This window comes from Dromaius novaehollandiae, chromosome 13 (genome assembly GCF_036370855.1).
Source record: "Dromaius novaehollandiae isolate bDroNov1 chromosome 13, bDroNov1.hap1, whole genome shotgun sequence".
NCBI lineage: Eukaryota > Metazoa > Chordata > Aves > Casuariiformes > Dromaiidae > Dromaius > Dromaius novaehollandiae.
In genome coordinates, this window is record NC_088110.1 from 4241227 (window position 1) to 4267077 (window position 25851).

The 25851-nt window shown below is 46.3% G+C and overlaps 1 protein-coding gene across 1 annotated transcript; it reads left to right on the forward strand.

Moving 5' to 3' along the window:
* The first annotated feature begins 69 nt into the window (after positions 1 to 69).
* On the forward strand, positions 70 to 25340 carry HSF4 (heat shock transcription factor 4). Its single transcript, XM_026102053.2, has 13 exons — positions 70 to 658; positions 4884 to 4992; positions 5869 to 5996; positions 6453 to 6577; positions 9098 to 9173; positions 11116 to 11180; positions 14099 to 14198; positions 15332 to 15456; positions 16434 to 16658; positions 18141 to 18246; positions 19701 to 19766; positions 21255 to 21345; positions 22646 to 25340. Exons 1-13 carry the CDS (start codon positions 536 to 538, stop codon positions 22840 to 22842), a joined length of 1536 nt encoding a protein of 511 aa, XP_025957838.2. The 5' UTR covers positions 70 to 535; the 3' UTR covers positions 22843 to 25340.
* The last annotated feature ends 511 nt before the right edge of the window (positions 25341 to 25851 follow it).

Genomic DNA, 25851 nt, shown 5'->3' on the forward strand with positions numbered 1-25851 from the left:
ATAGCATGGGATCTGTAGCTGAACCGACCTGCAAGTATGACTTTGCACAGCTTTGCCAAAGATGTGCAGCCCCGAGGCCTGGCTAGGCCTTGCTCCTCTGTGCCGACCAACTTTTAGGACAAGAGAGTTCTGAAATAACAATTCAAGTGCCTCCACAAAGCAGGTGCTGCTGCTCCGGGGTGTCCCGCAGACCTGTCAGCGGGTGGGTCCGCTCCGGTGAGGCGCTCGCCTTCCCGGGTAAGGTGTGCAGCACGTGGTGCCTTCGCATGACGCTGCATGTTTATTCACAGCTCTGCGAGATCGGCTGCAGTGCATTTTCATTCTGTGTATTGTTCTCCGGGGCTGGTGATGCCATCGCATTGTGCTGAGTTTTGAAGAGTGTGAGCAGCACTGCTGATGTGACTCCCGGGGAGCCTACTTTCCACTCGCCCGGGATAAAATTCAGTGGTTCGTTCTCTGTCTGACACACACGCATGCAGGGAGGCAGGCGCGCTGGGAGCAATGGAGCTAGTGTAGCTGGAACACTGAAAAAACTATGCAAGATTCACCCAGTTCTCTGGTGATGGATGGATACTCCAGCAATGTGCCAGCCTTCCTAACCAAACTCTGGACGCTGGTGGAAGATCCTGAAACGAACCATCTCATCTGCTGGAGTACTGTAAGTACAGCAAATGCCAGTTGTCACTTGGAGTACCTGGAGAAACCCAGGCCCAAATGACAGCACAGCATTGCCAATAATTTCCCTTTGCTTTACAAGTGCTGGCCAGTTAACTGGGAGAGGGAAACCACTGAAGGTTCTTTAGAGGAGCTTTTTGTATGTACTTGGTGTTATTTGTTTGGAATATTGTGGCTTCTCTGTCTCAAAGGGGCTACTGATTTGAGAGTGTTTTAATAATAACGGTATTTACACATTGCACTTGAAACATCTTAAAGGGTGCCTAAAATTGAACCTCCTAAAAATGCAGAATCTTTAAGAGAGGGGATTTTCACTTTGCATCAGTCTGTGGTTCCCTAAAATTTTCCAGAAAAGGTGCAAAGTCCTTTATGAATTTCATTGATGTTTGTGTATTTCACATGTATCTCTCAACTGCCTTTCACAAGTGCCACAGAAGCAGCCAGCAGACTGCCACAAACAGCCTTCCAACCACAGGCTGAAACCCGTACCTTAAAGAGATTTCAGATTGACACCCTACCTTGCTAAACGTTTTGGAAGAGCTTTACTAGATTTTGAGCTAGTCTGTATGATGATCATGGTGATGTGTTGTCTGTACAGTTTGATAACAAGAGATTATTTTGTGTTGGCTTCTTATTTGCCACTGAGGCTTTAATGTAGTAAGTGCAATCAAAGAAATAAAATGATTTATCTGTCTCCATGGTACGGCACTTTGAAACCGTGTTGGTTTTGCTTTTGACCTAATTAAGACTTGCTGGAAATAGTGGTGTGATATGTCTTCAGCAGGGAGTTATCAGATATGTTGCATGCATAAACTCATTCTCCAAAAATAAGACTCTATAATAAAGGCAGATTTAAAGGGGAAAAAAAGTCTAAACCAGCCTTTCTGTCATGTGTTTGCATCCAGTACATTTTTCATTCAAAGCTTGAGATGGGATTTAAGCTACGTTGTTGTGTCAGTGGTAGCTCTCTGAAGTTGGTAGTACATGGCCACATCTCTCAGAACGACTGAGTTTTTGTATCATATGTTTTAAATAAGGGCTTTCAAACTGAGGAGGATTTTCTACATGTATAAATAGTTCCCTCCCTGTTACACTTGCAATATTACAGCTGTTGCTGTTAAGTCAACTGTTATTTTTGAGCCCTCCCTGTGCTCTGCTTTCCTGCAACCTCACATAGGCTATAGCTGCCTGCTTGGGAAGTTTGGCTAAGGCTTTTGGATGTCTGGGTTTCCCACGTCACATCCCCCTCTTCCACCTCTCAGCACCCATCACTTGGGGCTGAGGAATTGTGTGCAAGCCTAAGATTTCTGGATATAATCAGAGCTCTTAGGAAAAAGGACCTGTAAGGAGAGATTGAATAAAGTGTGGTTCTTTACCCTGAAGAAAAAGAGATGGAGAGGAAACATGGTGACAGTTTATATATACTTTAAAGGCTGCTGCAAGGTGCAAAGGAAAAGTCGGCAGTCTGTGTCCACAGTAGATTGGACAAGAGGTAATGAAATGTATTTTCAGCATGGAAGATTCAGTTAGGAAAAACTCCTAGCCAGAGATAGCAAATTCCTGGAGCAGCTTGCCTTGGCAGGGCACAGGGTCTCTGCCATCGGGCACCTGTCGAAGCCGGTTAAGACAAGCATCTGCCAAGAATGGCATATGTAGGGTCAGTTCTGCCTTGGACAGAGAAGGCTTCTGAAGTCCTTCCCAGCTTGTGCTTCTGTGGTGTAAGGCACCCAGGACACGGCTGCTGCATGCAAGCAGGCTGACACTGCGGCACGTGCACAGTGAGCCTGGCAAGTAGCAGCCTCACCATGCACGTGCCACCGCGTTCACTGGTGAATGCGCAGTGACTCCGAAGGTTCTCGTGGTTGTAGGAACCCTTCTGCGCGTGCCAGCTTCTGTGGGGCACAAGGATGTGGGTTTCTGGCTGAGCACATTGCAACCCTGAATTCAAAGAAATGACCTCAAGGGAGCCCATAAAGACATGTCTCAGTACGTGAAACCCTCATGGGAACGCTCTCATTTTACATCCGAGTGCCCAGCCTGGGGGACACAGCTGTATCCCAGGTGGGAGCAGGAAGGAGCACAAGGGAAGCAGGATGAAGCAGTTCTGTCCCTAGCGCAGCCTTTGCAGTATCTGGAAACTGTGGCATGTCTGTGAGCGCTGCAGGCACAGCTTGTGAGGAAAATTTCTGTGTACAGATTATCAGTGAATTTCCTAAGTACCTGACTGGGCTCCGGTTCTGCTGCATGGGGTGAGGAGCAATAGGAAAGACACCGGTGATGGGGGACTGGTCTTTCTCCAGCGCCAGGAAAGGCACTGTCCAGGCAAACGGTCACGTTAAGTGCTTGCAGTAGTGAACAAGGAGTGACAAGTGCAGCTGAACCAGAGCGTTCATCAGTGCCGTACGTCTGTGGATGTGCAGGGCGAGTGGCTAGGGCAGACAAGTGAGGGAGCTGGCACCGTCCAGCCATGGAAACACAGTGGCAGCAAGTAGGGCAGCAGAGTTTGCCAGCTGGCTGATTTCTGGTGACATGGGCAAGCTACAGGCGCACACCAGTCTCTCTGTAGTCACTGAGCCTTCTCGTGGTCCCGACGGTCCTCCTTGCTTTAGAAGCTTCCAGGCAGCCCCAAGAGCAGCTGTGCGGATACAGACCCTGTGATGGGTATGCGGGAGGACCTGCACGGCACGGGTATGCTCCTATTGCACGTGGAGCCGGAGCGCTCGCTCTTATGAAATACTGGCCTCCTCTATCAAAAGCGGTCTGTTGTGAAATAAACCCACCGGGTAGCCGCACCACGTGAGTGCTGGTAACGCTGAACACAGCAGGACGACTGTGGCTGCGCTGGTTGCACAGATTCCTCCCTGCCAACACTGCGCTGACCCCGGTGCCTTTAGCTAAGGATCCTTTGAAAGACCGCTGCAGCAGACCTGGTAAGTCCCAAATATCTGCTGGCATCTTTGTCCCAGCATAGCTCTCTGCATCTTGCCTGCCCCTCCAAGGAGCTGCATTTAGCTCAGGCTGTGCAGCTGGGCGGTTCCCCAGACAGCTCTTAGCAGCTGTTTCCCTCTCTGCAAGCAAAGCTGGCACAAGCCCCTGAAAGATAGCGTTCTCTGCAAGTTTGCAGAATGCCACGTGCTCCAAACTCCACGTCTGAAATCATGGTTCTTCATTCCTCCAAACTCGCAGCGCTGTCGCCCGCCCCCCGCCTCCAGAACAGAGATTTAAGGTAATGCCCCTGCCCCCATATCATGGAGACACTGATGCTGTTCGGGTCAGAGGTTTAGAAAAAAACCTGTTTCTAAGCATCAGTTACAGATGAAAATTAACTGAAAATTCTTCTGTCCCTTAAAAAGGCCACGTGGCTTGCTGTTTGCAAAATATTTCAAGGCAGCTTCAGTGCATTGTGTCTCATGGGCCTTGTCCCTACTCCCTGAACTGTCAGCAGTAGAAGGCCAGGCAGTGAAGGCACCCAGCCTGCAGTGTGCCGACGAGTCGGTGACCCCAGAACAGTTTGCATTGTTTTGCAATCAGTTCCTGGCAATGCAACCCCAAAAACGGCTCTTTTACCATGTTAAAATGCATTTTGCTGAACCGGGACTGTAAAGCATGACTGTTAAAATTTATATGCTCTATTCTGCCAAGTTTGTGGTTGCTCTTGCAGCTCTGTCCTTTCAAAAATAATCAAGAGAAGGTGTCTAAGGTTTCTGAATCAGTGCAGTCTCTCTGTGGACAATTTGCTTTCCTGCCTTGCTGTGTTTCTTGTGCTCCCCTGGGACTGCTGTGCTCTGGAGGAGATGAGTTTGAGTTAGACCTGGACAAGCAGGTCAAGAGGCTGTAATGGACCTTCCTGCTTTCCTGGACCTTCTTCTGGTACCAGAGTCCTTCTGCAAGGTCCAAGCAAGAGGGAGGCTGCAGTCATGAGTTATGAGCTATTTGGGTGTAAAAGTCCATAGTTGCTTTCTCATACCCAAGGCTTTGAACTAAGTGATGGCAAAGCTTAGTGCAAAAAAAAGATTGAAAACAGTCACAGAGGACTGGCTGTACCAGAACCGAAAGGAGCACATCCTTCACCGAAGGCCGTTGTCACTCTTCTCGCTTCAAGGTTCAGAGCAGAGCTTCCCCCGCTGTAGGACGCCAGGGAACCACCTCCTCCCAGGCCGCCCTCGCGTGGTCGTGGGCGCTCTGACCGCATCATGTCTCCTTTGCAGAATGGCACCAGCTTCCATGTGTTCGACCAAGGACGGTTTGCCAAGGAGGTGCTGCCCAAGTATTTCAAGCACAACAACATGGCCAGTTTTGTCCGGCAGCTGAACATGTGTAAGTTCAACCTGCAGGTCCGAGGCCGTGCAGGTCCTACAGACGCTGGCAAAACGGTGGAAAGTAGGAGAGTGGAAGGGTGAAAGGGAGCCGTGTGTCCAACAGCTGAGACCTCACACGGACACACACACGTGCGTTACCGTGGCGTCACCGAATTTGCTGAGGGAGGAGCTCGCTCTCAAATGCCAGGGGAGTCTGTAGCTTCCAGCGTGAAATTTCTGTTAGATTAAATTGTAAGTTGTGAGCTAGGAAATTTTGGCTACCGTTTTTCTGCTTCTCTTCCAACAACGTGACGACCCCTTAGTATCTCTGCTTAATGCCTTAAGGGGCTTTTTCTCAGCAGCCTGGTGCCATGAAAGCTCCCTCGCACACCGCCGCTGTGGAGCGCAGCGTGCCCCAAAGCTCGGCCGTTGTCCCGGCCGGATCCCAGAGCTAGTAACGGAAACTAGTTCCCCCTTGCCTCGCTCGCCAGACCTCTCCATCCCTTAGCAGAGGCCTAGGTGTCATTTCCAGGCACATCTGGACCATGATGGCATTAAATACGCTTCTTTTCTGATCATTTCCATAAGTTCGCCTCTGTTAAAACGTCCAGTTGTTAGCGACCGATTGGCTGCGTTCCTCAGCAAAGTTTTCCCCTTACCATTTAACAGCACTGTGGTAAATATTCGACCATTAGACCATACTCTCAAGGAGTTTCAGATATAGCGTAGCCTCCTCATCCACGCGCTGCACGGCAGCAGCGCCTGGGGAGGAAACAACGCGGCACGGTGAGATTTACTTAGAATTTATTTAGCGATTGCCCTCCGGCAGCCGTGGGGGAGGAGGGCCGGCCTGGGCGCGGGGTGCCGGCGCCTCACCGCCCGCCTCTCCGCGCAGACGGCTTCAGGAAGGTGGTGAACATCGAGCAGGGCGGCCTGGTGAAGCCCGAGCGGGACGACACCGAGTTCCAGCACCTCTGCTTCCTGCAGGGCCACGAGCACCTCCTGGAGCACATCAAAAGGAAGGTGAGGGCCCCCCGGGGCGGCCTCCCCTTCCGGAAGGTTCTCCTCTCCTCCCCTTCCAAGAAGGCCCCTCGCCTGCCCGCCTTGGGGGCTTGGCGGCATCCCTTGGCCTCACAGCTTTCTGAAGGCCTAGCGCCCTTCGTCTGCTTTAAGCCTGATGTCTCTTCATTTAATTTGGATCCCTGCAGGCCCTCTGTCCTGGGAGAAATAGTGTGTATTTGTTTACTGTCCCTTGGACGTCTCCAGCCGAACACCTAGTTCAGTTCCTCCCTGTTCCTGAAAGTACCCTTCCTATCCAAGCTGATTTGAAATGAGTCCCTACTCCCAACAGACCCTCCCAGTATTTCAGCACATCGGCGTCCGGCTGGTGGAAGTCCCGCGCCTGAGCCGCAGCAACAACCGGGTCTGTCCGCAGCATTTCTTGCGTTGGTAAAAGCCACCTCTGTTTTCTTCCCCAAGGTGTCGGTAGTGAAAAGCGAGGAGACCAAGATGCGCCAGGAGGACCTCAGCAGGTTGCTATACGAGGTACAGATACTGAGAAGTCAGCAAGAGAACATGGAGTGTCAAGTGCAGGACATGAAGCAGTGAGTTGAACCCTACTTCAGTTCAGGCTGCTTCTTGCAGGCATTTACTCCTTGAAGGAGCTGTTGGTCTTGGGGAATGCTTGACAGGAGGAGCCTTGCACACCTCCCAGGGACGGCGTGCCGAGCCAGCACGACCTTTGGCTAAGAATCTCTTCTCTGCTTAAATATCCTTGTCCTAACTTTGGAAACGTGGGTTTGTGCAAAGTACATATTCTCTAGCAGTGAACATGACCAGAGCAAGCCCTGATGCGGGATATACCTTGAGACATCCCAAGGCCTGGTGTATCTAAAGGGCCGACTATCATTTCAGACACAGAGACTAGATCCATTGAGACAATAACATGTAGGATTTTTATGCAAACAGTTCCCAGTGCTCTACAAATATGAATTAATGCTCAGTCTCTCTGTCTCATATGAAAGATAGATGTATTCTCTCCATCTCTATATACCATTTACAGATGAGGGAGGCACAGAAGGCGTCATGCAGGAAATATGTGCATAACCTGAGGACTTAACTCAGATATCTGTATTTTCCTCCAGATAAAAAAGATTGTGGTAAAAAGAGATGTAATTCTTTCTCATCCCTAGGAGAGTCCTGAACAGAAATGCAGTAGTGCCTGCTCCAGATACTCAAAAATCAGAAATCAGTCTGTGTCATCCTCCAAAATATATGAGTGGTCTAAAAATATAAGAACATAAGAATGGCTGTACTGGTTTAGACCATGAGCCTGTCTTTCCCAAGACCCTATCTTCTGACATAGCCAAAATTGTTGTATAAGAGCAGAACAAGCATATACAGCACTTCTTGCGTGTTGTTTCCCAGTCTCCAGCTGTCTGAGAGTCTGAGACTTTGAGTCAGACATGGTCACTAGGAATTTAGTAAACAGATACTATTTTAGAGATCACACACTTGGAGTGTTTTTTATTTGCCTCCAGGGTTTTAATCCTTAGAGAGCACTTTAGATTTTTGAAGTATGATCCAGAAACAACTTTGGTAATGAGAGCTGAGATTCATACATCATTGGGTGAAACTGGCATCCTGGGTTTTGAAAGAACACCAGATACCACTGTGAAACTTCATAGCAGCCCTTGCATGCAATAGGCTAAATATTTTTATCCCTCCTCAATTTTTAATGCCTCCTATGCTTTGCATGTGTGTGAAATCACACCATGAAATCCAGGTACAGTGACAATGAAAGAGTCCCTCTCTGGGCTTGTATCTTATTTAATTTTTAAAGAATCCCAGCATCAGTGATTTGGCCTTGCTTTTATTTCATTCTCCCTTTTGGTTTCCTCTCTCCCTCCATCAGCTGTCAAAAGGCAAAACTGCATTTAACTAATTAAAAGGAGACAACTCTTATAAGCTAACAAAGACCAGAAATTTCAGGCTGTGACTGCATTAAAAATTGTGCATTGGTGAAATAACATTAGGGCATAACTCCAGTGCAAGCTGTCAGTCTTAGGAAAGCTGCTTTGCTGGAAATCCTGTCTGTACCAGTGCAGAAAGTTCACTCCAGGGATTCCTGCTGTACACGCCCAAGCTGCTCTGCTAAGGCAGATACTTCCCTAATTGGAGCTGATTAATTGGGTGGAGCTGGTGGGCCTTATCTTCCCCATTTTAGTGTCAATCCACATTACAAAGATGAAAACAGCTTAAAGAACATGTAGCAAAGGGGTTTATAAGTTGCACCTATATGAAAGGTTCTGTCGGCCTCTCAGTTTTGGTACATCTTTGTGTTCCTGAGACAAATTCATCAGCAAAATCTTTTGTATCGTTGACTTGGCTTGAATCCAGATTTGGAGGCAGCACGGCAAATAATCTGTGCATCTCCCCCATCCCAGTGTCAGGGGCTGAATCATCGAAGAAAGGGGTAACTCCTGTAAGCGCTGTATTTGCAGACAGAAAGCTAGGCCTGGATATCATCTATGCAATTGCAAGCTGGAGCAGAACACAGGACTGCACTGGATGAAATCAGTGAGTCCCACTAAACATCCCTCTAGCTACTCCAGTTGATGCCTTTGTATCACCAAATATATGAGGTTTGAGCAGGCAGAATTGCATAGGATCTCTTGGTCTTTCCTTCATTGAGGGCAGTGGCAGAGAGATCAGGTTTTCTTGTCTCTGGCAGCAAGAACAGTCTTGGTGATCCAAATTATGCAAAATCAGAAATGAGGCCCTGCTGAAGTTTTGAGTTTGACCCAGATGTTGCATAAAACCCAGACACAGGTGTGTTCTCCTCTTCCCCTCCTTCCCTCCTCTGTAAATGTTACTTTTTTGCCCTGCTTTGAACTGGTGGGGTATGTTTTTTCAAGTTTTGCTCTGCAGTTCTGAAGTCTAGGAAAAACAAGAAAAGTAGTTGTGTGACCCCAGTAGCTGGGACATTTGGAAAGTGCCAAACGCTGCAAGAGACTGATCAAGGGAGACAGACTTTGCAAAATTGGGTCTACTGTGCGTTATGGCAGCACTGTGGGCTGGTGGGGCATTTCTGTGCTCATGAGAGGTTTCTGTTTCGCTTTCAGGCAAAATGAAGTTCTCTGGCGGGAAGTTGTTTCTCTCCGTCAGAACCACACACAGCAACAGAAAGTGATCAACAAGGTAGTGATCATATAAACACCAAACTCCCTTGTACGGTCTGATGTAGGTCCTCTTCTGTATTTTTTCTTGCCCCATACTCTTCTCCAGGCTCTTATATTGCCTTATATGAATTTTCCCTTTCTAATCATGTGGGAAATGTTCCTTAACAAAGCATAAAACCCTCAAGCAAACGATTTTCCTTTCCCTGTCAGTCCTTGCTGTGGTGTTAAAAACCACTTATCTATCGGAGTCCTGAGCACTTTGACCCTTTGTAGAGCAAGGCAGCATGACTCTCTCTGGTTGCCCTGTACTGTCTATGTTCTGGTGGTACCAGTGCCTTTGGGCTTCCCAAACCTTCCTCTGTCTCTTGGACAAGTCACAGGAGGGTCTTTGAAAAGCTCTTGCTCCTTGTTCTGCCAGGACAGGATTGCAGAGCTCTGACGCAGACTCCAGCCTGGTGGCCACAGGACTGGTGCATGTGGCAGCGAGAGCAGATCTTACATGTTCTAGGCACAAGTGTTAGATCCTTGGTGCTGCCCTCGTCAAAGCGAGGACACAGAGCATCACAAATAGGGATCGTCATAGTAGCTGTAGGAGTACTGTCTCCTTGGACAGGGAAGGGCATGTGCGTTTTAATAGCTGCATGGTAATGCTGGGATTCTCACCATTCACAATTAGTAGCTGCATCAGTCTTTGTTACTGGGGAGCTGCACTGGATTTTCTGTGTGACCAGAGAACCAGGTTCTTGTTCTTCCAGCGATGGTAGAGTTCACAAGCTCCTCCAGAGCCCTGCAAGAAGCACAGCAGAGGATGGCCATGCAGGGGAGAGAAGAGCCTCCCCATCCGACTGCTGCTGAAGCTGTAGGCAGCAGAATTGGCTAGCCATTCCCCCAGCCTGTGGAGACCTTCAGGAACTGTTAGGTTTTCTGGTGTTGTTGGGCCAGCTGAGGAATTACTGTGCAAGCCTCTAGTGTAAGTTACGCAGGAGAACAGACTGAAGAAACAAGGTGGAGTCATCTCCCTTAACATTTAGAACCTCCTGTACAGAAAAGGCCTCCCCAGCGATGCCTGGATGGTGCTGATGTGACTGAACAAGGCACATTTCCCAGTTGCCCCAGGTGAAAGCCACATTCTGACCCTCACATGGCATCATAGAGTCATAGGACTGGATGGAAACGCATGAGGCTATCGAACGTTCCTCCAGCCCTAATGCGGGTCCAGCCACAGCACTCATGGTGCATTGCAGAGGCATTTGTGCAACTCTATTTGTTATCCTGAGCAATGAGTAAGAGACAGCTGTGGTATATAATGATAATTCTCCCTTTGTTTGGAGGTCAAAGTAGAGCGCTAGGCTTAAGATGACATGGGAATATGTTGCTAGGTGATTCCTCTCAAAAGCCATCCCGCATCCTCTTTAGTGGCCTGTTATGTCAGTGCTGAATTCCACAGGCTGGAAAAACTCAGCCAGAAGAGCTGAGACCTCCATCCAGCGCCACTCTTAGGGGACTGCCTTCTGCATTTGCAAAGTCTTTATAAAGACTTTAAATTGTACAGAGCCTCTTATAAAAGTCTCTAAAGACTTTTCTAGATGCCAAATCTCACTCCAGGCCTAGGAATGTTTGCTCACAGGCATATTCCTGGGCCAGATGAGACTAGCTGGGGTTTTTGCATGTACAGAAGAGGAGAGAGGAAGTGCAGAGCATGTGTATCTGGCAGCCTTGAAACAAAGAAGGCACTTGGCTGTGCTCCTTGAGAACCAAGCAGGTCATTTGAGGGTACTTGGAATGCTTAAGTCCTGTTTTGGGCTCTGGCATCTCATGCAATCTGGCTCCCACATTTCATGGCTGCTCCCAGCTTTGGGGTGGTGTCAGAAGGGAGGAAGGGTGACATAAGAATGACTGTGAGAGCAGGGAGTGCTGAATCACCCTGCTGATTAACACTGGATTTTGATCTCTCCTGACAGCTGATTCAGTTTCTGTTTGGCCAGCTCCAATCAAACCCCAGCAGCACTGGGATAAAGAGGAAGCTGTAAGTACCCTTGTGTGGTGCACACACACACTCACGGGTGCATAATGCTGCCCCCTCACTAAAAGCACAAGCTCAGCTTGCCCAGGCAGGCGGTCACCAGACCAGGGCACCATGGTGATGGGAAATGAATGGGATGAACTGCCGAGTCAGACCTGCTGACATGCCCCATTCAGTGGTCTTTAGAGAAGCACCGTGTCAGCTCACGACCTTTATTTGGGGAATATAGAGTGAGACAGGAGATGGGAACGCTAACTAGTGGCCGGGGGAAGGGCAGGGTCCCAAGGCTGGCCGTACAGATGCCAGTGGCAGTGTTGCCGCATGCCATCGGTGGGAACAGGTTTGGGCCCAGCTGGCCCTCAGCCACCTTTTGTTTGACCCACAGGCGCTGAATGGGGTGTGTATCCAAGACAGGTTGGGTGATGTATAACGTGTAGGTCTCACAGAGGCAGAGAAAGGTTTTAACTAAGGGAATCTTTAGGATTGTAAATAAATGCTTCAAGGCAAGTGAATAGAGGAACTTGAATCATCTTGGCCTCATCTCAACACCAGTTAAGTTTGGCCAATTACTTGGATCGAGTATAAAACAGTGTAGGAGGAAAAGTACCAGAGTGAGAAGCCTTAGAAGCAGAGATTGCAAAAAGATTTAGAGCACAGACAACAACACAGGAATATCCACTTGCCCCATGCAGGCTAGGATAGCAGTAGACCAGTGATGATAAAAGCTCTGCCCTGGAATAGCGTCCCTGTGGAGATTCCCAATTAGAGGTGCACCCAGACCTTCATCAGAAGGTCCTGAGCTCTAAAACTGAGGTAAGAGTGGTGAGATTTCTTCCCTGGTGGCTGTTACCTGTTAGTACCATCTAAGGTACATGCCTGAATGTAATAAAGTTCTGTTCATTTACATCTCCGCAATGGTATCATTTGTATCTGTCCATTTATAGAGAATTCGTTCAACTCCTTGTGGCTCTGAGTTAAGCTTTTGCTTTGGATAAGCAGTTCTTTTGGATTTCCTATTCTCTTGGATTCCCATCCTCTTTCTGGGATGGGCAGATCTGCAGGTCTTGTAGGCATCTGACTTGGGAGGCTGTTGGACGGTTGAAGCCCAAAGTACTTTGATAACGAACGTTGGATGGAGAGGTTAATTTGTGGCTCCTGAGCAGAGAGCTGGACATCTGTAATTGTCACAGGGCTGGCTATGATATCTGTTGGCACCGAAGAGTAGCCTATGCTGTGACAAGGTCCATGTCAGAATGACTCAAATGTTCTTTTTCATTCTGTATCTTCAGTTAACGTCATAGAATAGAAAAGTCTGTTAAATAATATCAAGATCTCAAATACTGCGGTCACCGAATCCACTGGATCTAGTTCCAGCCAGAGCAAACCCAGCATTTCTCCCAGCATATCCAGTTTCAGTGTTTGTAGCAAAAGGGGAACTGGGAATTAATTTCTTCTGTCAGGCCTCTTAGAGATTAACAGGGGAACAGCATTGGCTTTCCTTGGTACCCTCAGTCAAACCACTGTCTTCTAAATGAACACTGAAGAGATGCTTTTCCTGATTGTGGACAGTGGGAGAAGAAGAGGGATTTGCTGGCAGTTTTACAGGATCATCATAGTGTCAGCAATACTGGGTGGGTGTCAAAATACACCATTTCCAAGTTTCCCTGGGACTGCATGGTGGTGTTGGTAACATTTACATCACAAAACCCCAGAGGTTTCATGGTGGAATGATGTCAGCACTGTTTTGAGGCTTCTTTTTTTTTCTCTTGGTTTCATTTGTTTGCTAAATGTAAAGCACTCCCACCGCAGGGCCTGACACGCAGCCCCACTTCTTGTCACCAGCCATCTGGAAAAGCCTGTCAGTCGTTTCTGAAAAGCCTGTATGCAATGGGTTTGTGCTGTGCTCTGTTTTGTGTCTCCCCCTGTTTCATTACCTGTGTTAGTGGGTAGCATGGGAGTAGCAGGCCAAGGTGAAAGACTGTGGGAGAAGAATGGGCAGTGAGGCATTAAAACCTCCTTGTCCTCCAAAATGGAGTAACTAGCATATGGAAGTCATCCCCAGGAAGCATTTGTAGGGCTGCCCTGCTCGGTGAGCTCTTTCACAGAGAGTGTGTGATAAGGACAGCTAGGTCCTGCTGCAGCTGGAGAGGTACCATGAAGTATTGTTCTGAACAATGTACAGTGCGTCTTGTAATACAGGTAGTGACAAATTACAGCCTGTGATCTGGAAATAGCACACTGTCATAAGTTTAGTCCGTCTGCTCCTTCTGTTACAAAACATCTTCAGTTAAACCTAAATTCTGACTTTTCCACTTGAATGTATGTAGAATACCAATGGGGCGGCAGCAAGAGTTTGATTCCAGTGTGATTTACGTGGTGGTTGTATTGTGAATATTCATGTGTAGGGTTACAAACCAGAACTCCAAAATGGAAAAATAAATAATTTTGCTGAGGCAGAAGACTTTCTTCACTGCAAGTTACAGATATCCACTAAAAGCTTGTAAATTGTAGCCTGTGTAAAGAGGAGTCAGAAGACTCTGGAGGTTGCTATCCTAAGCTTTTGTATCCTCCAGAGCTACTTTTGATTGTGGGTTCAGATATCTTCATCTTTTTCTTCCTTATGTGGGATACAAGTAGCAATCTGTGTATTTTATTTCACTTGGCTCTTTCAAATAAGATCTAGAAAAACACAGATCCTTTCTCTTCTGTATGGCTGTTTAAAGTACATTTTTCACAGTAACTTCCTTCAAGGCTGATGTTTTTCTTCCTTGTCCACAACACTGGACAAGAAAGTACCTTACAACTGAGGAAAACCAGAGTATCCGAGTGGAAACAACTGAGACATTTATTCTGTGAGCAGCCAGGGAACAGTCAGTTAATATGTGGCTGGGAAAGCAAACCTCTCGTTTTTCTCTTCACAGACCCCTGATGCTTGACAACGGGATCTCAACTCCACAAGTGCCCAAGTTCAGCCGGCATTTGTCTACGGACCCTCTCCATGACCCCTATTTCATTCAGTCGGTAAGTTTGCTCCAGCTTCCGAGCTTTGTGTGTTTTCTTTGGCCAGAGTGGCAAAACATTTGAGGCAATAATATGGATTATGGAGTAAGCTAGTTGGCAAGAGTTTGTCAGTGAAGAAGAGAAAAGGTTTGCAGAGCTGAGTTAAATGTGTCATTTCTTCAGCTATAGATTGTTCCAGGGAGAGGTGCGTTCTTATAGCATGCTCACACTGCTGTATTCTGCTGCTGCCTGCTTGGGGCAATGTGAGAGGCCATGGGATATGGCAGGGAAAGGCAGATCCCACACACAAAGCTCTGCCCAGGGTTACCGCAGCCAGGCCCATGTCAAGGGCGGACAGAAAGAAGTTTGTTCTAGAAGTGGTAACCAGAGTCTTCCTGGCCAAAGCCAGATATCTGCAGTCCCTGAGCATCCCCATCGCTCTAACCCACCAAAACAGGCACCAGAGGGGACAGTCGTTTAAGCAAAGCAGTGGATGCTTTCTGCAAAGGCTATGTGCATCCTGAGGGAGAAAGGGTTATGCTGTGTTACTGGCCTATCATCTGGCTGCTGCTAGCAGGGCTACCACACTCATGTCCTGCAGTTAAAATACTTGAATTGTCATGACACGTAAACCCACCTGCAGAGCAGTTGCATCTTTCCCTCCAGAGGAAGCTAAGTGGTCTAAGCAAAATGTCAGACAGGATAAAATCTGTCAGCAGCTGACATTTCAGTCACAGCGGTTATTTTATACCTGCACTTCTGGGTGGCTGGAGAAGACCAGAGGAAATGATAATGTTGTGTGGTAGGTAAGAGCTTCCTTGGTTTCAGCACAAGGAGTATTTGCTCAAGGGCATAGTGAACTAACTAGGGGCAATAATTGGGTCTTTTCAGTTAGCTGTGCCCCTCTGCAGCGAGTGAGAGGATGGCACTACTTCAGGTAGCGCTGGAGGAGAGTCAGTGCACCCTGCTATCCAGAGCTCTTGGGCAGAGCATGTTGGAGGGGTGGGAGTTCAAGCAGCTGAGTGGAGAGCTTTTTCTTATAAATCAGTAGCCTGTCTCTCCCCCTCCTTGGGCCAGTGGAGAACCAACTGATTTATTAATGCTCTTTACTACTTCAGAAGGATGAATCTATATGATGTTTACTTTTCTCTTAGCCATCAACAGAATCTGCCTCATGCTTAAGCAGCCCTGCAATTGCTGGAGGACCCATCATCTCTGATGTTACCGAAGCATCACCATCCAACATAATAAACATGCAATCCCCTCCTGATAATGAGAGGTAAATATGTTTGTGATTTGAGAACAGGGAGAATCAAGTATGGATAATGGGTAACTTCAGCAGAGTATTTCCTGGCTCTAATTCTCTGAATCACAAAGCTCTATAGAGATGATGGGCTGGAATTTTTTTTTTTCCAGTTTGCAATATGGGGCAGATTTTCAGAATTAGGTAGGGATATTCACAGCATTACTTTCAGTAAGAAGTCACAAATTTCATGCTGAGATCTTCCACTCACCTCTTTGAGGTGTATTCCATGGTTCTTCATACTTTGTTTTCAAGAAAGTGGCTGTCCCAGACTTAATCAAAAAATGAGATACCAACACTTGTCAGTATTGTTTTCGAGAGGAAGAGAAAAAGGAAGCTGAAGTCCTCCTCCTTGTTGCAACATCTCCAGGAAAAGTTCTGCCCCTTGTTTTTGCACGGCCTGCAATAGCAGAAGCACTCTGCACATACACTTAACCTGTCCAGTGACCCAGCACACGCCAGCACCCTCTCACTCACTTCACCCTTTTAGTGCTATAGTCTAGTAGAGGCCTGAGACAGCTTTTTGGAGCAAGCCACCCATCTAGTGGTGCAGCTGCGAAAGGGCACCAGGATCCACCCCTTCCAATATTTCCCCTGGGTACATGCCCAGCCTTGATCCGGCAGTTTAAATCTAAGCCTTCCCAGCTGTGCCTGGACAACCCACTTCCCTCTGACAGAGCCCTTTGCATGAACCCACAGGAAGCTCAGTAAAACAGAGCTGCCGCTCCCATGTTTCTTGAAGATTTTCCACCTACTTTGGCAGGCCTTGGAGCTCGCTGAAAAGAAAACAGGGGTACTGACAGAGTTCATTTGCCCACCTGGCAAGTGCAAAGACTCTGTGGGGCAGTTTGATTGGAAGTGGAAACAGACCCTTGTCCTGTTGCCCTTCCCAGCAGTGGGGGGCCTTTGTGGAGCAGATGTGTGTGGGATGCTAAGTCTTGTCTTTGATCCAGGGAGAAGAGCCTCATGCTGATCAAGGAAGAGCCAGTCAGCCCTGGAGTGAAAGCCACCACTGAGCCCGATGTCCCGCTGCCAGGCTGCCGGGCTTGTGCCGAGCCCCCGGTGCTCCCGGTCGCCATGATTCAGTCTGTTTTGGAAGGTAAAGGGAGTTGTGGTGCAGCCCAGCCGGGGACCTTGCAGCCACCTGAGAGAAGAGGCAGAAGGGCGCTGCTGGACAGGTGAGGGGAGCAAGAGAGAGCTGTGGCCCTGCCTGTTTCACTGCCCTCTCTTTCTGTTAGCTGGGGAGAGGCTGACTGCAAGTCCCGTAGTGCAACCCTGTGAGCTCTGTCCTGTATCTGCGGCTCCTGCTTAGGGGACCCTTGAAGCCCGGGGTAGGGGATCTGCAGATGATTTGCTTGAAGGACCCAACAGAGCAAGAGCTGTCAGATCTTGTTCGCCAGAGTCATGGGAGCACGAAGAGACTTTCCACAGTGAGATGGACTTGCCTAAGACCCAAGTCAGAGGTGGACCCCAAACCAACATCCCTGCTTGCAGACTTGCAGGCCGCTGGACTGTGCTGCATGTCCAATAGCTCGTGCACCCTCTGTCATTTGCTCTGTTGGGTCTTGAGGGTTAAACTTATAAGGAAATGTAAACTCATAAGGAAATATTTGTCACTGTAGTTTCTGTGTAGTGAACAGGGTGTCACTTGTATGCTGAAATACATACAGTGGTGGGACAGGGCAGTCCACTGTCATGGTAACCTCTGCTCTATAGCAAGAAATACATTTTGGTAAAGCAGCAAAGCATCTATCAGGCCCAGGACTGGGCGTGAGGAATTATATGCCATAAGGAAATAATTTGCCCCCTTTTCCTCTCCTGTGCTGTGAAGTCATATAGGGTATTTCCTCTTTAGTCTGCTCTCCCTTTGCATCTCCTCCTATCATCTTTCTGAGGTATGGGCAAACCTCCTTACCGTTCTAAAAGGGCAGCGGACTTTCCTGAGTCTGTGCTAGATCTATCTTCAAGGGGCAGCCAGCCTTTCTGGCACCATCATGTGGGCCGTGTGTTTCTGGGAAGGTGCTGAGGAGCTGATGCTGGCAGAGATCTCAGCTTCCCTCTGACTAAGAGTGAAAAACCATGAAACTTAGCTGCATTTATGAGGCTTCTCTCCTTGAACTGGAAGAGCTGAGTAAAAATCTAGGCAGTCCCAAGCAAGTTGTTATGAACGGGTATAAAATCATGACTTAAAATAATGCCGTAGCAAGTGAAATCACTCACAGGGATGGACAGTTAAGAGCTTGTGTTCACCAAGCGCAGAAGTCTGGTACAAAGGGATAGAGGTCTGGCTATTTTGAAGCCAGGGCATGTAAATATTCTGCATGTGGAAGACACCCAGAGAGCGATGCCCTGTTGTTAGGGGGAGAGTAGCGCAGTCTCGTTAGCCGCGGGCCACCCTGCGTGAGCCACCTTTGCAGTTGTGATCTGCCACAGTCCACCACTGAAATCCCAACCGCACTGATGTAATGGGTGAACATACAGCAGACGTCACGAGCAGGAGAAGAGTGTGGCTGCAGCTTAGTAGATGAAATGGGAGTTAACTGCAGAACTTGTTCTTGATGGCACCTGCAGCAATGTAAGGAGGTCTTGGGAAGTCCTGCTTTCTGTACGTATTTACACAAGTCTCATTTGTGGCAATGTTTCCCTTTGTCTTTTCTCAGAACAGATATTCCAGACCCATTGGAGGGCACTGACTTGAGCTTGGAAGGCCTGCAGCTGCTGCTGAGGAGCCAGCAGTACGGCCTGGAGCATGCCAGTATCCTGGATGTGAGTGTCAGGCCCTCGGCCTACGCGGCTACATAAAGCAGCTATGAAGTTCACAGCAGTGCCTTTGGGCAGTTAAATGGATAGAGCACACTGCTTATTCCTGCATAGCCCCGTGTGACGCTTTATCTGTTACATGCTGCCAATACAAACACAGCACTTTTTTTGACCTGCTTGTGGGAACTTGCAGGGTTTCAGACTTTAATTTTGTATTTTTATTTCTTGTGAAAATATATATATCTGAACTTCTTACCATAGGAGCACAAAACATAGTGCATTTGGCAAAGACAAGATTGTAAAACCTAGCACTCCCACTCTTACATAAAATAGGTTTAATATGACTCTGTAGCTAGTTTGCTAATTGCTTGGGAGGGGTGGTGGTTTATTTTTTTGCATATTCTGCATCTTGGATATTCCTGCATTGTTTTTAGCTCTATTACCTTCCCCTTTTCCTCGAATTCCAGAATTCTGGAAAGGCACTTTTCTCTGAAAATTAGTGGTGGCTTCTTAAGTATATATGCAGAAATATAAGGGTTTAATTCTTACTCTCTCTTTTTCTCTCTCCCTCTCTTTGTACGTACAGTTAGAATATAAAATGCTTTATGCTGATAATCAGAAAGCTCTGTAGGTAGTGAAAGAATCCATCTGTCAGAGAACATATGTTCAGAATATGCTTCAGATTTAGGCGCATGGTGAATTTATGTAGATAAACAGGAATGGGAAATCATAGAAAATTACTTTTATTCTCTTGGAACCTAAGTGTCCATGACCGACTTTATGAAAAGCTTTTTTAGTGGTCTACTCTGTCACCGAGTATGGTGGTTTCTGCTTCTTTACTCCTTGTTAGGAGGTGTTTTCCTGTTACTGACACACTTTCCCCTCTCTGTGTAACTGCATATTGCAAGACAGAGTGAATCATGAAATCATACTCCAGACCAACAGCTCCATTTCCCAGATTGTGCAGACTTCTCAAGAAATTGGCACTGAGAGACTAATGGCCCTTTGCTACTGTGTTTTGAAACACTTCTTTGACCAAAAAAAAAAAAAAAAAAAGAGAGAATCTGGAAGTGTCCCTAGGACCCAAGAGCAGAAAAAATGGGCTATAGTGTACATGTGCACGGAGGTAAACAGCCGCCCTGGTTTCAGACACTGCTCCACCAGCCGCCTGCCCCTCTACTGGAAGGTACCAGCCTGGCAGCAAGGTCTGTGGATCAGCACAAGTGCCCACAGCTCAGCCGTTGCTCTTCTAGGTCTGCTGCAAGCCAACACAAATGAACCTTCATCTGTACCTTTAATTACTACATCACAGCAGCTGAGGCACAGGCAGACTTTGCTTTCTGGCACCTCCACCAGCAGAGCAACCACCTCCAGCAGACAGGCCAGGCAGACAGCTGAGGGTACCAGTGTCTAAAACCAGTACGCCTTTCAGAGCCCTAATTGTATTTCTCTGCCGACAGGTCTTTAATCCCAATTTGTCTTTGAGTGAGTGGAATTTGACCGAAATGGAAGCCAGTCTGTCCCCGGTAAGAGATGTGTATTTCTGAGATAATGATGTGAGTACGAAGCAGAATTTCCTGTAGACAGAGCTTGTTCGCTGCTGAAGAATGATCAGTTATTTCACAGTCGGAGGGAAGAGTGTGGTAAAGCACAGAGAATAAGCATCCCCTGAGGTTAGGCTGACAGTGTTAATCTGTACTCTTGACCTATTTTTTCCCATTCAACCAGAGCTTGCTTAGAGACGTGTGTTGATGATGTCCTGGAGTCTTTGACTGAAACTGGCTGCTTCAGACTTTTTGCCTTGGTGTTTTTGTCACTCACCTGTTCTTGTCTTGAAAATTAACTGCATCAGTTCCTAACAGTACCATAGATTCATAAAACGCCTTTGTGCCAAATCCCTTACAAAATATGCTTTTATACAATGCAGCCATCCCTGCATATTTCAAAGGCAGTGCAAACACACCCTATTAGAGTAGAGGATGATACCTGCCTACATAGAGTAAACTGGGAGAAATTCAGTTTGGCAGTATTCGTCTGGAATTGATATTGACACAGACATTTTGAAGTGCATGTGGCAAGTTAATAAAAAGTGAGGGGAAATGTGAGTTTCGTGACTGGTTTTTTTTTCCTGCTTTACTGGAGGAGAGTTTTCAGAGCCCTCACTGCCAGCTAGGTAGGTTAAAGACCTGGATGGTTCTGCCATTTCGACAGATATGCATGGAAAGTGTAATCCATTCCAATGAAGTGCCAAAGTTCTCTAAGCCTTCTTCATGGTATCACTATCCTTTTTAGGTTTCGATTTAATAATTCTGAATTTACTAAGGTAATTCTGTTTCCTGAGGTTTAGAAAGGAGAGTCCCTGAAGACATGGAGAATAGTCCCGTGTCTTGGAAGCAAAGGGAGATCTCTTTCAAAAGAGGCCAAGAGAAGGCTGCATGTTCTATAGTCCTTCAGTTCACTGGAGTTTCCCAGCATCTAGTGCAGTCTACCTTGTGCTTGCTGGTCCTACAGAAAGACAGCCTCTGAGCATACAGTAGCCTGCGACTAGCAGCTGCAGCAGCTAGTTGTACAGTGCAAACAAAGGCAAAAGCTAGCTTTACTTAAAGACAGTCATAGGCAATGGAAAGAAAATTTCTTTCATATTTGTTGCTGGCTGCAGAAGACTGCGGGTTTGCTTTGTATAGCAGCCAGGCAGATATGGTCACAGTGATGCTAGTTTGGTCTCCTCATAAGACATGAGTGTCATACCATATAGACCAGTGCTAGTAAGGGACTACGTCTCTGTCAGCCCTCTCCTTTGGGAGTATCTGTCTGCCTTTGAGCACATGCTGTTGGCTATTTTAACACAGTGCAGATGAGGTTGGGAGGAGAGATAGGCCAGGGGAGGATAGCTTGCATTACTGGTGGATGTTGTGCAGCACTAATAAAGCACCGACCTTAAGAAATGGCCTAGTTCTAACAAGCTGCCCTGTCTTTGTATGATTGTACATTGTAGTTTATATTTTTGCATCAAGATGCAGCGACTCACGGTGGATCTGGAGAAGAATCCTGCAACTGAGCTGTCCTCGAAAGCATTCAACCCACCATTTAACAATGCCAGCCCAGGTAGGAGCACTGGCCGCCTCTGGAATGGGAATATAATCAAGATGTTAAACATGTCAGCAGTTAGATGCAATGTCCAGCACTGACCATTTGCCACTTCGAGGGGAAAAAAACACAACCTTTGTTATTTCACTTTCATGATGGTCTGTCAGTAATGTTTCCACAACAACTGCTAAGGTAGTTATTGAGCAATGGGGAAAGTATGGGGGATATACCAAAGTTTAAATAGAATTAAACTACCTCTGTTCTGCTTGGAGTCACATCATGTCCATCAAAAGGTCTCCACTGTTTCTTCCACCTGTTTGTCACCACCTAAAAGCAGCATGGTGATCTGAATGAAATTTAGGAGTTTTAAGAGCTGTACGATTCTAGTGTTTCCCCCTCTTTCCCTCTGGCTCCTAATGCTGCCACCAGGGTAGCTGCTTAGGAGGTCAAACTGTCGCTGTTAGCAGCTAGGGGCAAAGGTTATTTCTTAGTTTCTCCAGACTTCTTAACAGACCTCAAGGCAACCATCCAGCTGAGCTTCTCCCCTCTTAGTGACTCTGATAAAATGTATCAGTGATCTCAAGTATGAATCTGGAAGTGTTTTCCTGGTCTTGGAATAGTGATATACCATTATTTATTTATTTATTTATTTATTATGTGTATTCAAGTGGGCATGACTTAAAAGAATAGCTGCTTTTGTCAGCCTCAGTTTTGGTGCTGTAACCACTTATACACACCCCAGAGTCTTCCAGTATTGTTTATAGCTCAAAGACTTCCAGGCTCTACCTTAAGCCCAGCATCTTGCATGAGCAACAGAGGTGTCAAAGCCCAGCTTCGCTGGAAAGATTTCTTCAGCAGTCTGGGGCTGAACTGCACAAGAGGAGAGTCCCTTGTCTGCAAAGCCACTATTGTCTGTGCAATGACATGATGCTGGAATAAAGGGCAATTGGCAGATTTCTCCTTCTGCAGAGACAAGGAAAAATAGAAAGTTCTTGATTGAGAGAGAAAAGAAGCTGCTCTTACCCACTTTTCAGAGTCTCTGGCTATTTGGTCATCCCTCTTCCAGTTCCTGTGAGGCATCTCAGCTATTCAGGCAGAACCCAGCTAGGCAACCTGCAAAGACCCCCACTGATTTTAATCGGCTCTTGAATGAGTCCAAGTTTTGCTCAAGTGTTTCCAAGCACTTCTCTTCTGGAGTCGAGCCTCTCATCTCCTATGGATTTCTGTGGGAATTTGCCACTTCCCTGTTCTGAATTCATAAAGCCTGGTAGATTGCCTTCCAGAAACTGAGTTCTCTGTTGTCTGTTTGCATTCCCAGGGAAAGATGTCGTTCTTGAAAGCACCCAGCAGTTCCTCATTGATCGTCAGTCAATCTTTGGAAACGACATTATCAGCTTGCCTGAAAGTTCATCGCTTTATGTTCCATCTGAAAATATGGCTTCTTATCTGTCCTCTGCGGCTGTCCAGGGGGATATCCCATTAAACCTGAGTGCTTCAACGGACAACAACCAGTGATTTAGCTTCCAAGACAGTTACATCTCCCTCCCATCCATCCAAGCATCTACAGGTTTGAATGTAAAGAAACAAAAGTGACTCAGAAACCCATCACAGAGTTGTGCCCTTTCTTTTTGAGTAGATGGAAGTGGTCAGTAGCTGTTGCATTACCTTATTACCTTCTCCACCCCTGAATTTCAGTGTTTGTCTAGAATAATAATTTTAAAACAAAATGTTGCTTTTGGGTTTGTGTTGGGGGGGGAGGTTCTTTTACAAATTTCAGACCTACTAAGAAAATCTTCTGAGAATTTGAGTGAAGGGTAGTCTATCAGGGACTTCATAAAATAAAGCAATCCTGACTAGTATCTACAAAGGCAAACTGTTGGATTTTGTTGGGGCAGCACAGATCAGCACAGAGATGCAGGGGCCTTCCGAATGCTTTTTTTTAAATAGGAAATTGGTTCTATATGCCAACCCAGTGCTCTAAAAATACTCTCTTATTATCTTTTTTTTTTTTTAATGGGATGTACTTGTGCCTCTCCCTTATCCTCCTAGGCTGAGTATGAAAATGAAGTTCCCTTGGGGTGTGCAGAAGACCTCTTTCCAGGTGACCACTCTTAAGAATGGGGCTGTAGCTCCTAGGGGAGCTACAAACTGTCACAGAACAACATCCCATGCCAAACTGAGAGGTTTGTTTGTTTTTTTTCCAATCTGTTTTCTCCGACATAAAGTACATGATTTTTCTGCACACACTATTTTCTATTTGCGAAGAGGACGGAGAGAATGCGCTTCTGGTTTTGGTGCTGGCTCAGTGTTTCATGTCCAGTCTGATTATATCTTGGCTTTGACCTGTTATGTTTCCCCTGAAGAAGATGAGCCTGTTGGTTCATTGACACACAAAATCTGGTGAACCAGTTTAGTCATTTGGGGCCCTTTTTTAGAAAGACTTTCAGCTGCAGGTACCTGCTCTTTGTAGCTGAGAAGGCAGACGGGTTAGTCCACAATGTCCCACTAACTTCTCTTCTGTCCTTTGTGCATCTGCGACCAGTCTCCAAAGCTTGAATTAATCTCCCTCTTCCATATGGTTTCTGACGAATGAGTTTCTCAACAAAGCAGAGCTTTGTTTTTTATGCTGTAGTTCTAATGAGAACTGTAGATTTTACCACGTATTATTTATCTCAGTATTCTCTAATTAAGTTGCATTTCCTTAGGAAAGCTACTGAGCCAACTACCCAAATGCAGTAAGGCAGACCCAGGAAATTCAGACCTAACTCAGGCCTTCCAGGGGCCTAGACAGGGAGGTATAAGCCAAGCCAAGATCATTTGAAGAAATGTTCTGCCCACTTTCATTGCCATGATGATTCATGGTACCAAACCATATTTTTGAGCATCTTGAATGGTCAAGCAGCATCCACCCCAAAATGTAATCAGATAAATGCAAACTCAAATTCTCGTTAATAAGACAAATCTATTTTAGATGGACTTTCCTGTCACAGCCCTTTCCTCCATCCATTTATCAATATGTGAACAGATGTATTATTTCAGAAACACTGACCTCTGAGCACATTTTTCCCAGCTAGCTACAGATATATGCGTGCTGGGAGCTCCTGTCACCACCTGAGTGGTACAGTCTTTGCAGAAGTAAGGTTGTGCAAACTTCTGAATTAATTCCAGCCACTGTTTTTGTGTTCAGGACTAAGGGAAAATTCTGGCAGCCCCCACTGGCCTGGTATTTAGATGATGTGCTTGAGTGTATCATGGACAAGGTTTCCTTTTTTGACAGGTTTGTGCTTCGAAAGTTCTCCTGGATCAGCCCATTTGCCACCCTATAATGTCATTTCCAGCAATGTATAGAGCTAAAATTTGTTGAGTTGTATTCTGTTTCCTTCTTTTCTCATAGGAAATTGAAAATTGTCTGGTGTCTCATATCACCTGACGAGAGTATGTTATCCCTGCTCAAGATTTACATCCTTCTCTGAATCTTCATATGCTAGATAGCCTTAATGTTAACATTGACTGCAATGATTCAATAAGGTATTTAAGCACATGCATAACTTAGAGCTTCTGAGTAGTTGTCCTTATTTTATTAAGGCTATCATAAGCTCGAAGTTAGACATATGCTTCAATTTCTTACTGAATTGCCTAGTTGTGGTTGAAAAATGAACCATCTTAGGGTAGCTATTTGCAAGTAGGCAAAGACGTGCAGCTCAGTCAACAAGGATGCTTGACTCCAACTTAGACTGCATTTTTTTATAGTGCCAACTATTAGACTGTACTTACTGTCAGAAGCCACTCTGGGATGGTTCTTGTTTTTTTTTCTTCAGGCTTTTTGCTCTACTGTAAACATGAGATTGGATCTTGATGGTAAGCGAGGAAACCCCAGGAACAGTATTCTAGAATCACTCCTGTGAAGAAGCAAGCTTGTGTTCCTTGGCTTTTTACATTGTTAACTTTACTTGAAGGTGATGTGCTGAGACTGCTTTTTTTTGCACTATGCTGTACATTTGTAAAGTTTTACAGAAAACACTAATTAAATATGTTTCCTTTTTCTCACTTAGTCCTGGTTTGGCATTTCTCTCACTCCTTTCCTCCTCTCCCTTCCTCCCTTCCTCCTTCCCAAGTCCTCACCAATAAGTGAAAATAGCTTGCAGTTGCAAGAGGTTTACCTGTGAGGTAATGCAGGGCCCACTGACCCACTGTTGGATTGTGATCATCTGTGTTAAAAAAGTGGAGCTCCAGAGAGCTAGCATGTCAAATGAAGCAATGTAAACACAACTCAGAAAGCAGCTGAATTTTTCAATCTAAAATGCTAGTCATTCTTGCTTTGTTTGTTAAAGTCTGAATCACAGTAAAAGAAGCTATAGCTCTTGAAATCTGACAGGCATCTTTTATCCTTCTTTTCTTGTTTTCAGTGATACTTGAGCTCTAATTTCACTCTTGGAATTAATTGTAGAAGTTTTTTGTTTATAAAAGATGTCTCTTTTCTGTTTTTTCTTTTAAACATGATTTGATATTAGATCCTGCCTGCTT

Excerpts from the sequence above, each read along its gene's own strand:
- HSF4 (XM_026102053.2), top strand. The coding sequence starts at position 536 with ATGCAAGATTCACCCAGTTCTCTGGTGATGGATGGATACTCCAGCAAT. Across the intron at positions 16,659-18,140 it reads AGAAGGGCGCTGCTGGACAG|AACAGATATTCCAGACCCAT; the intron begins GTGAGGGGAGCA and ends GTCTTTTCTCAG. Across the intron at positions 18,247-19,700 it reads AGCATGCCAGTATCCTGGAT|GTCTTTAATCCCAATTTGTC; the intron begins GTGAGTGTCAGG and ends CTCTGCCGACAG.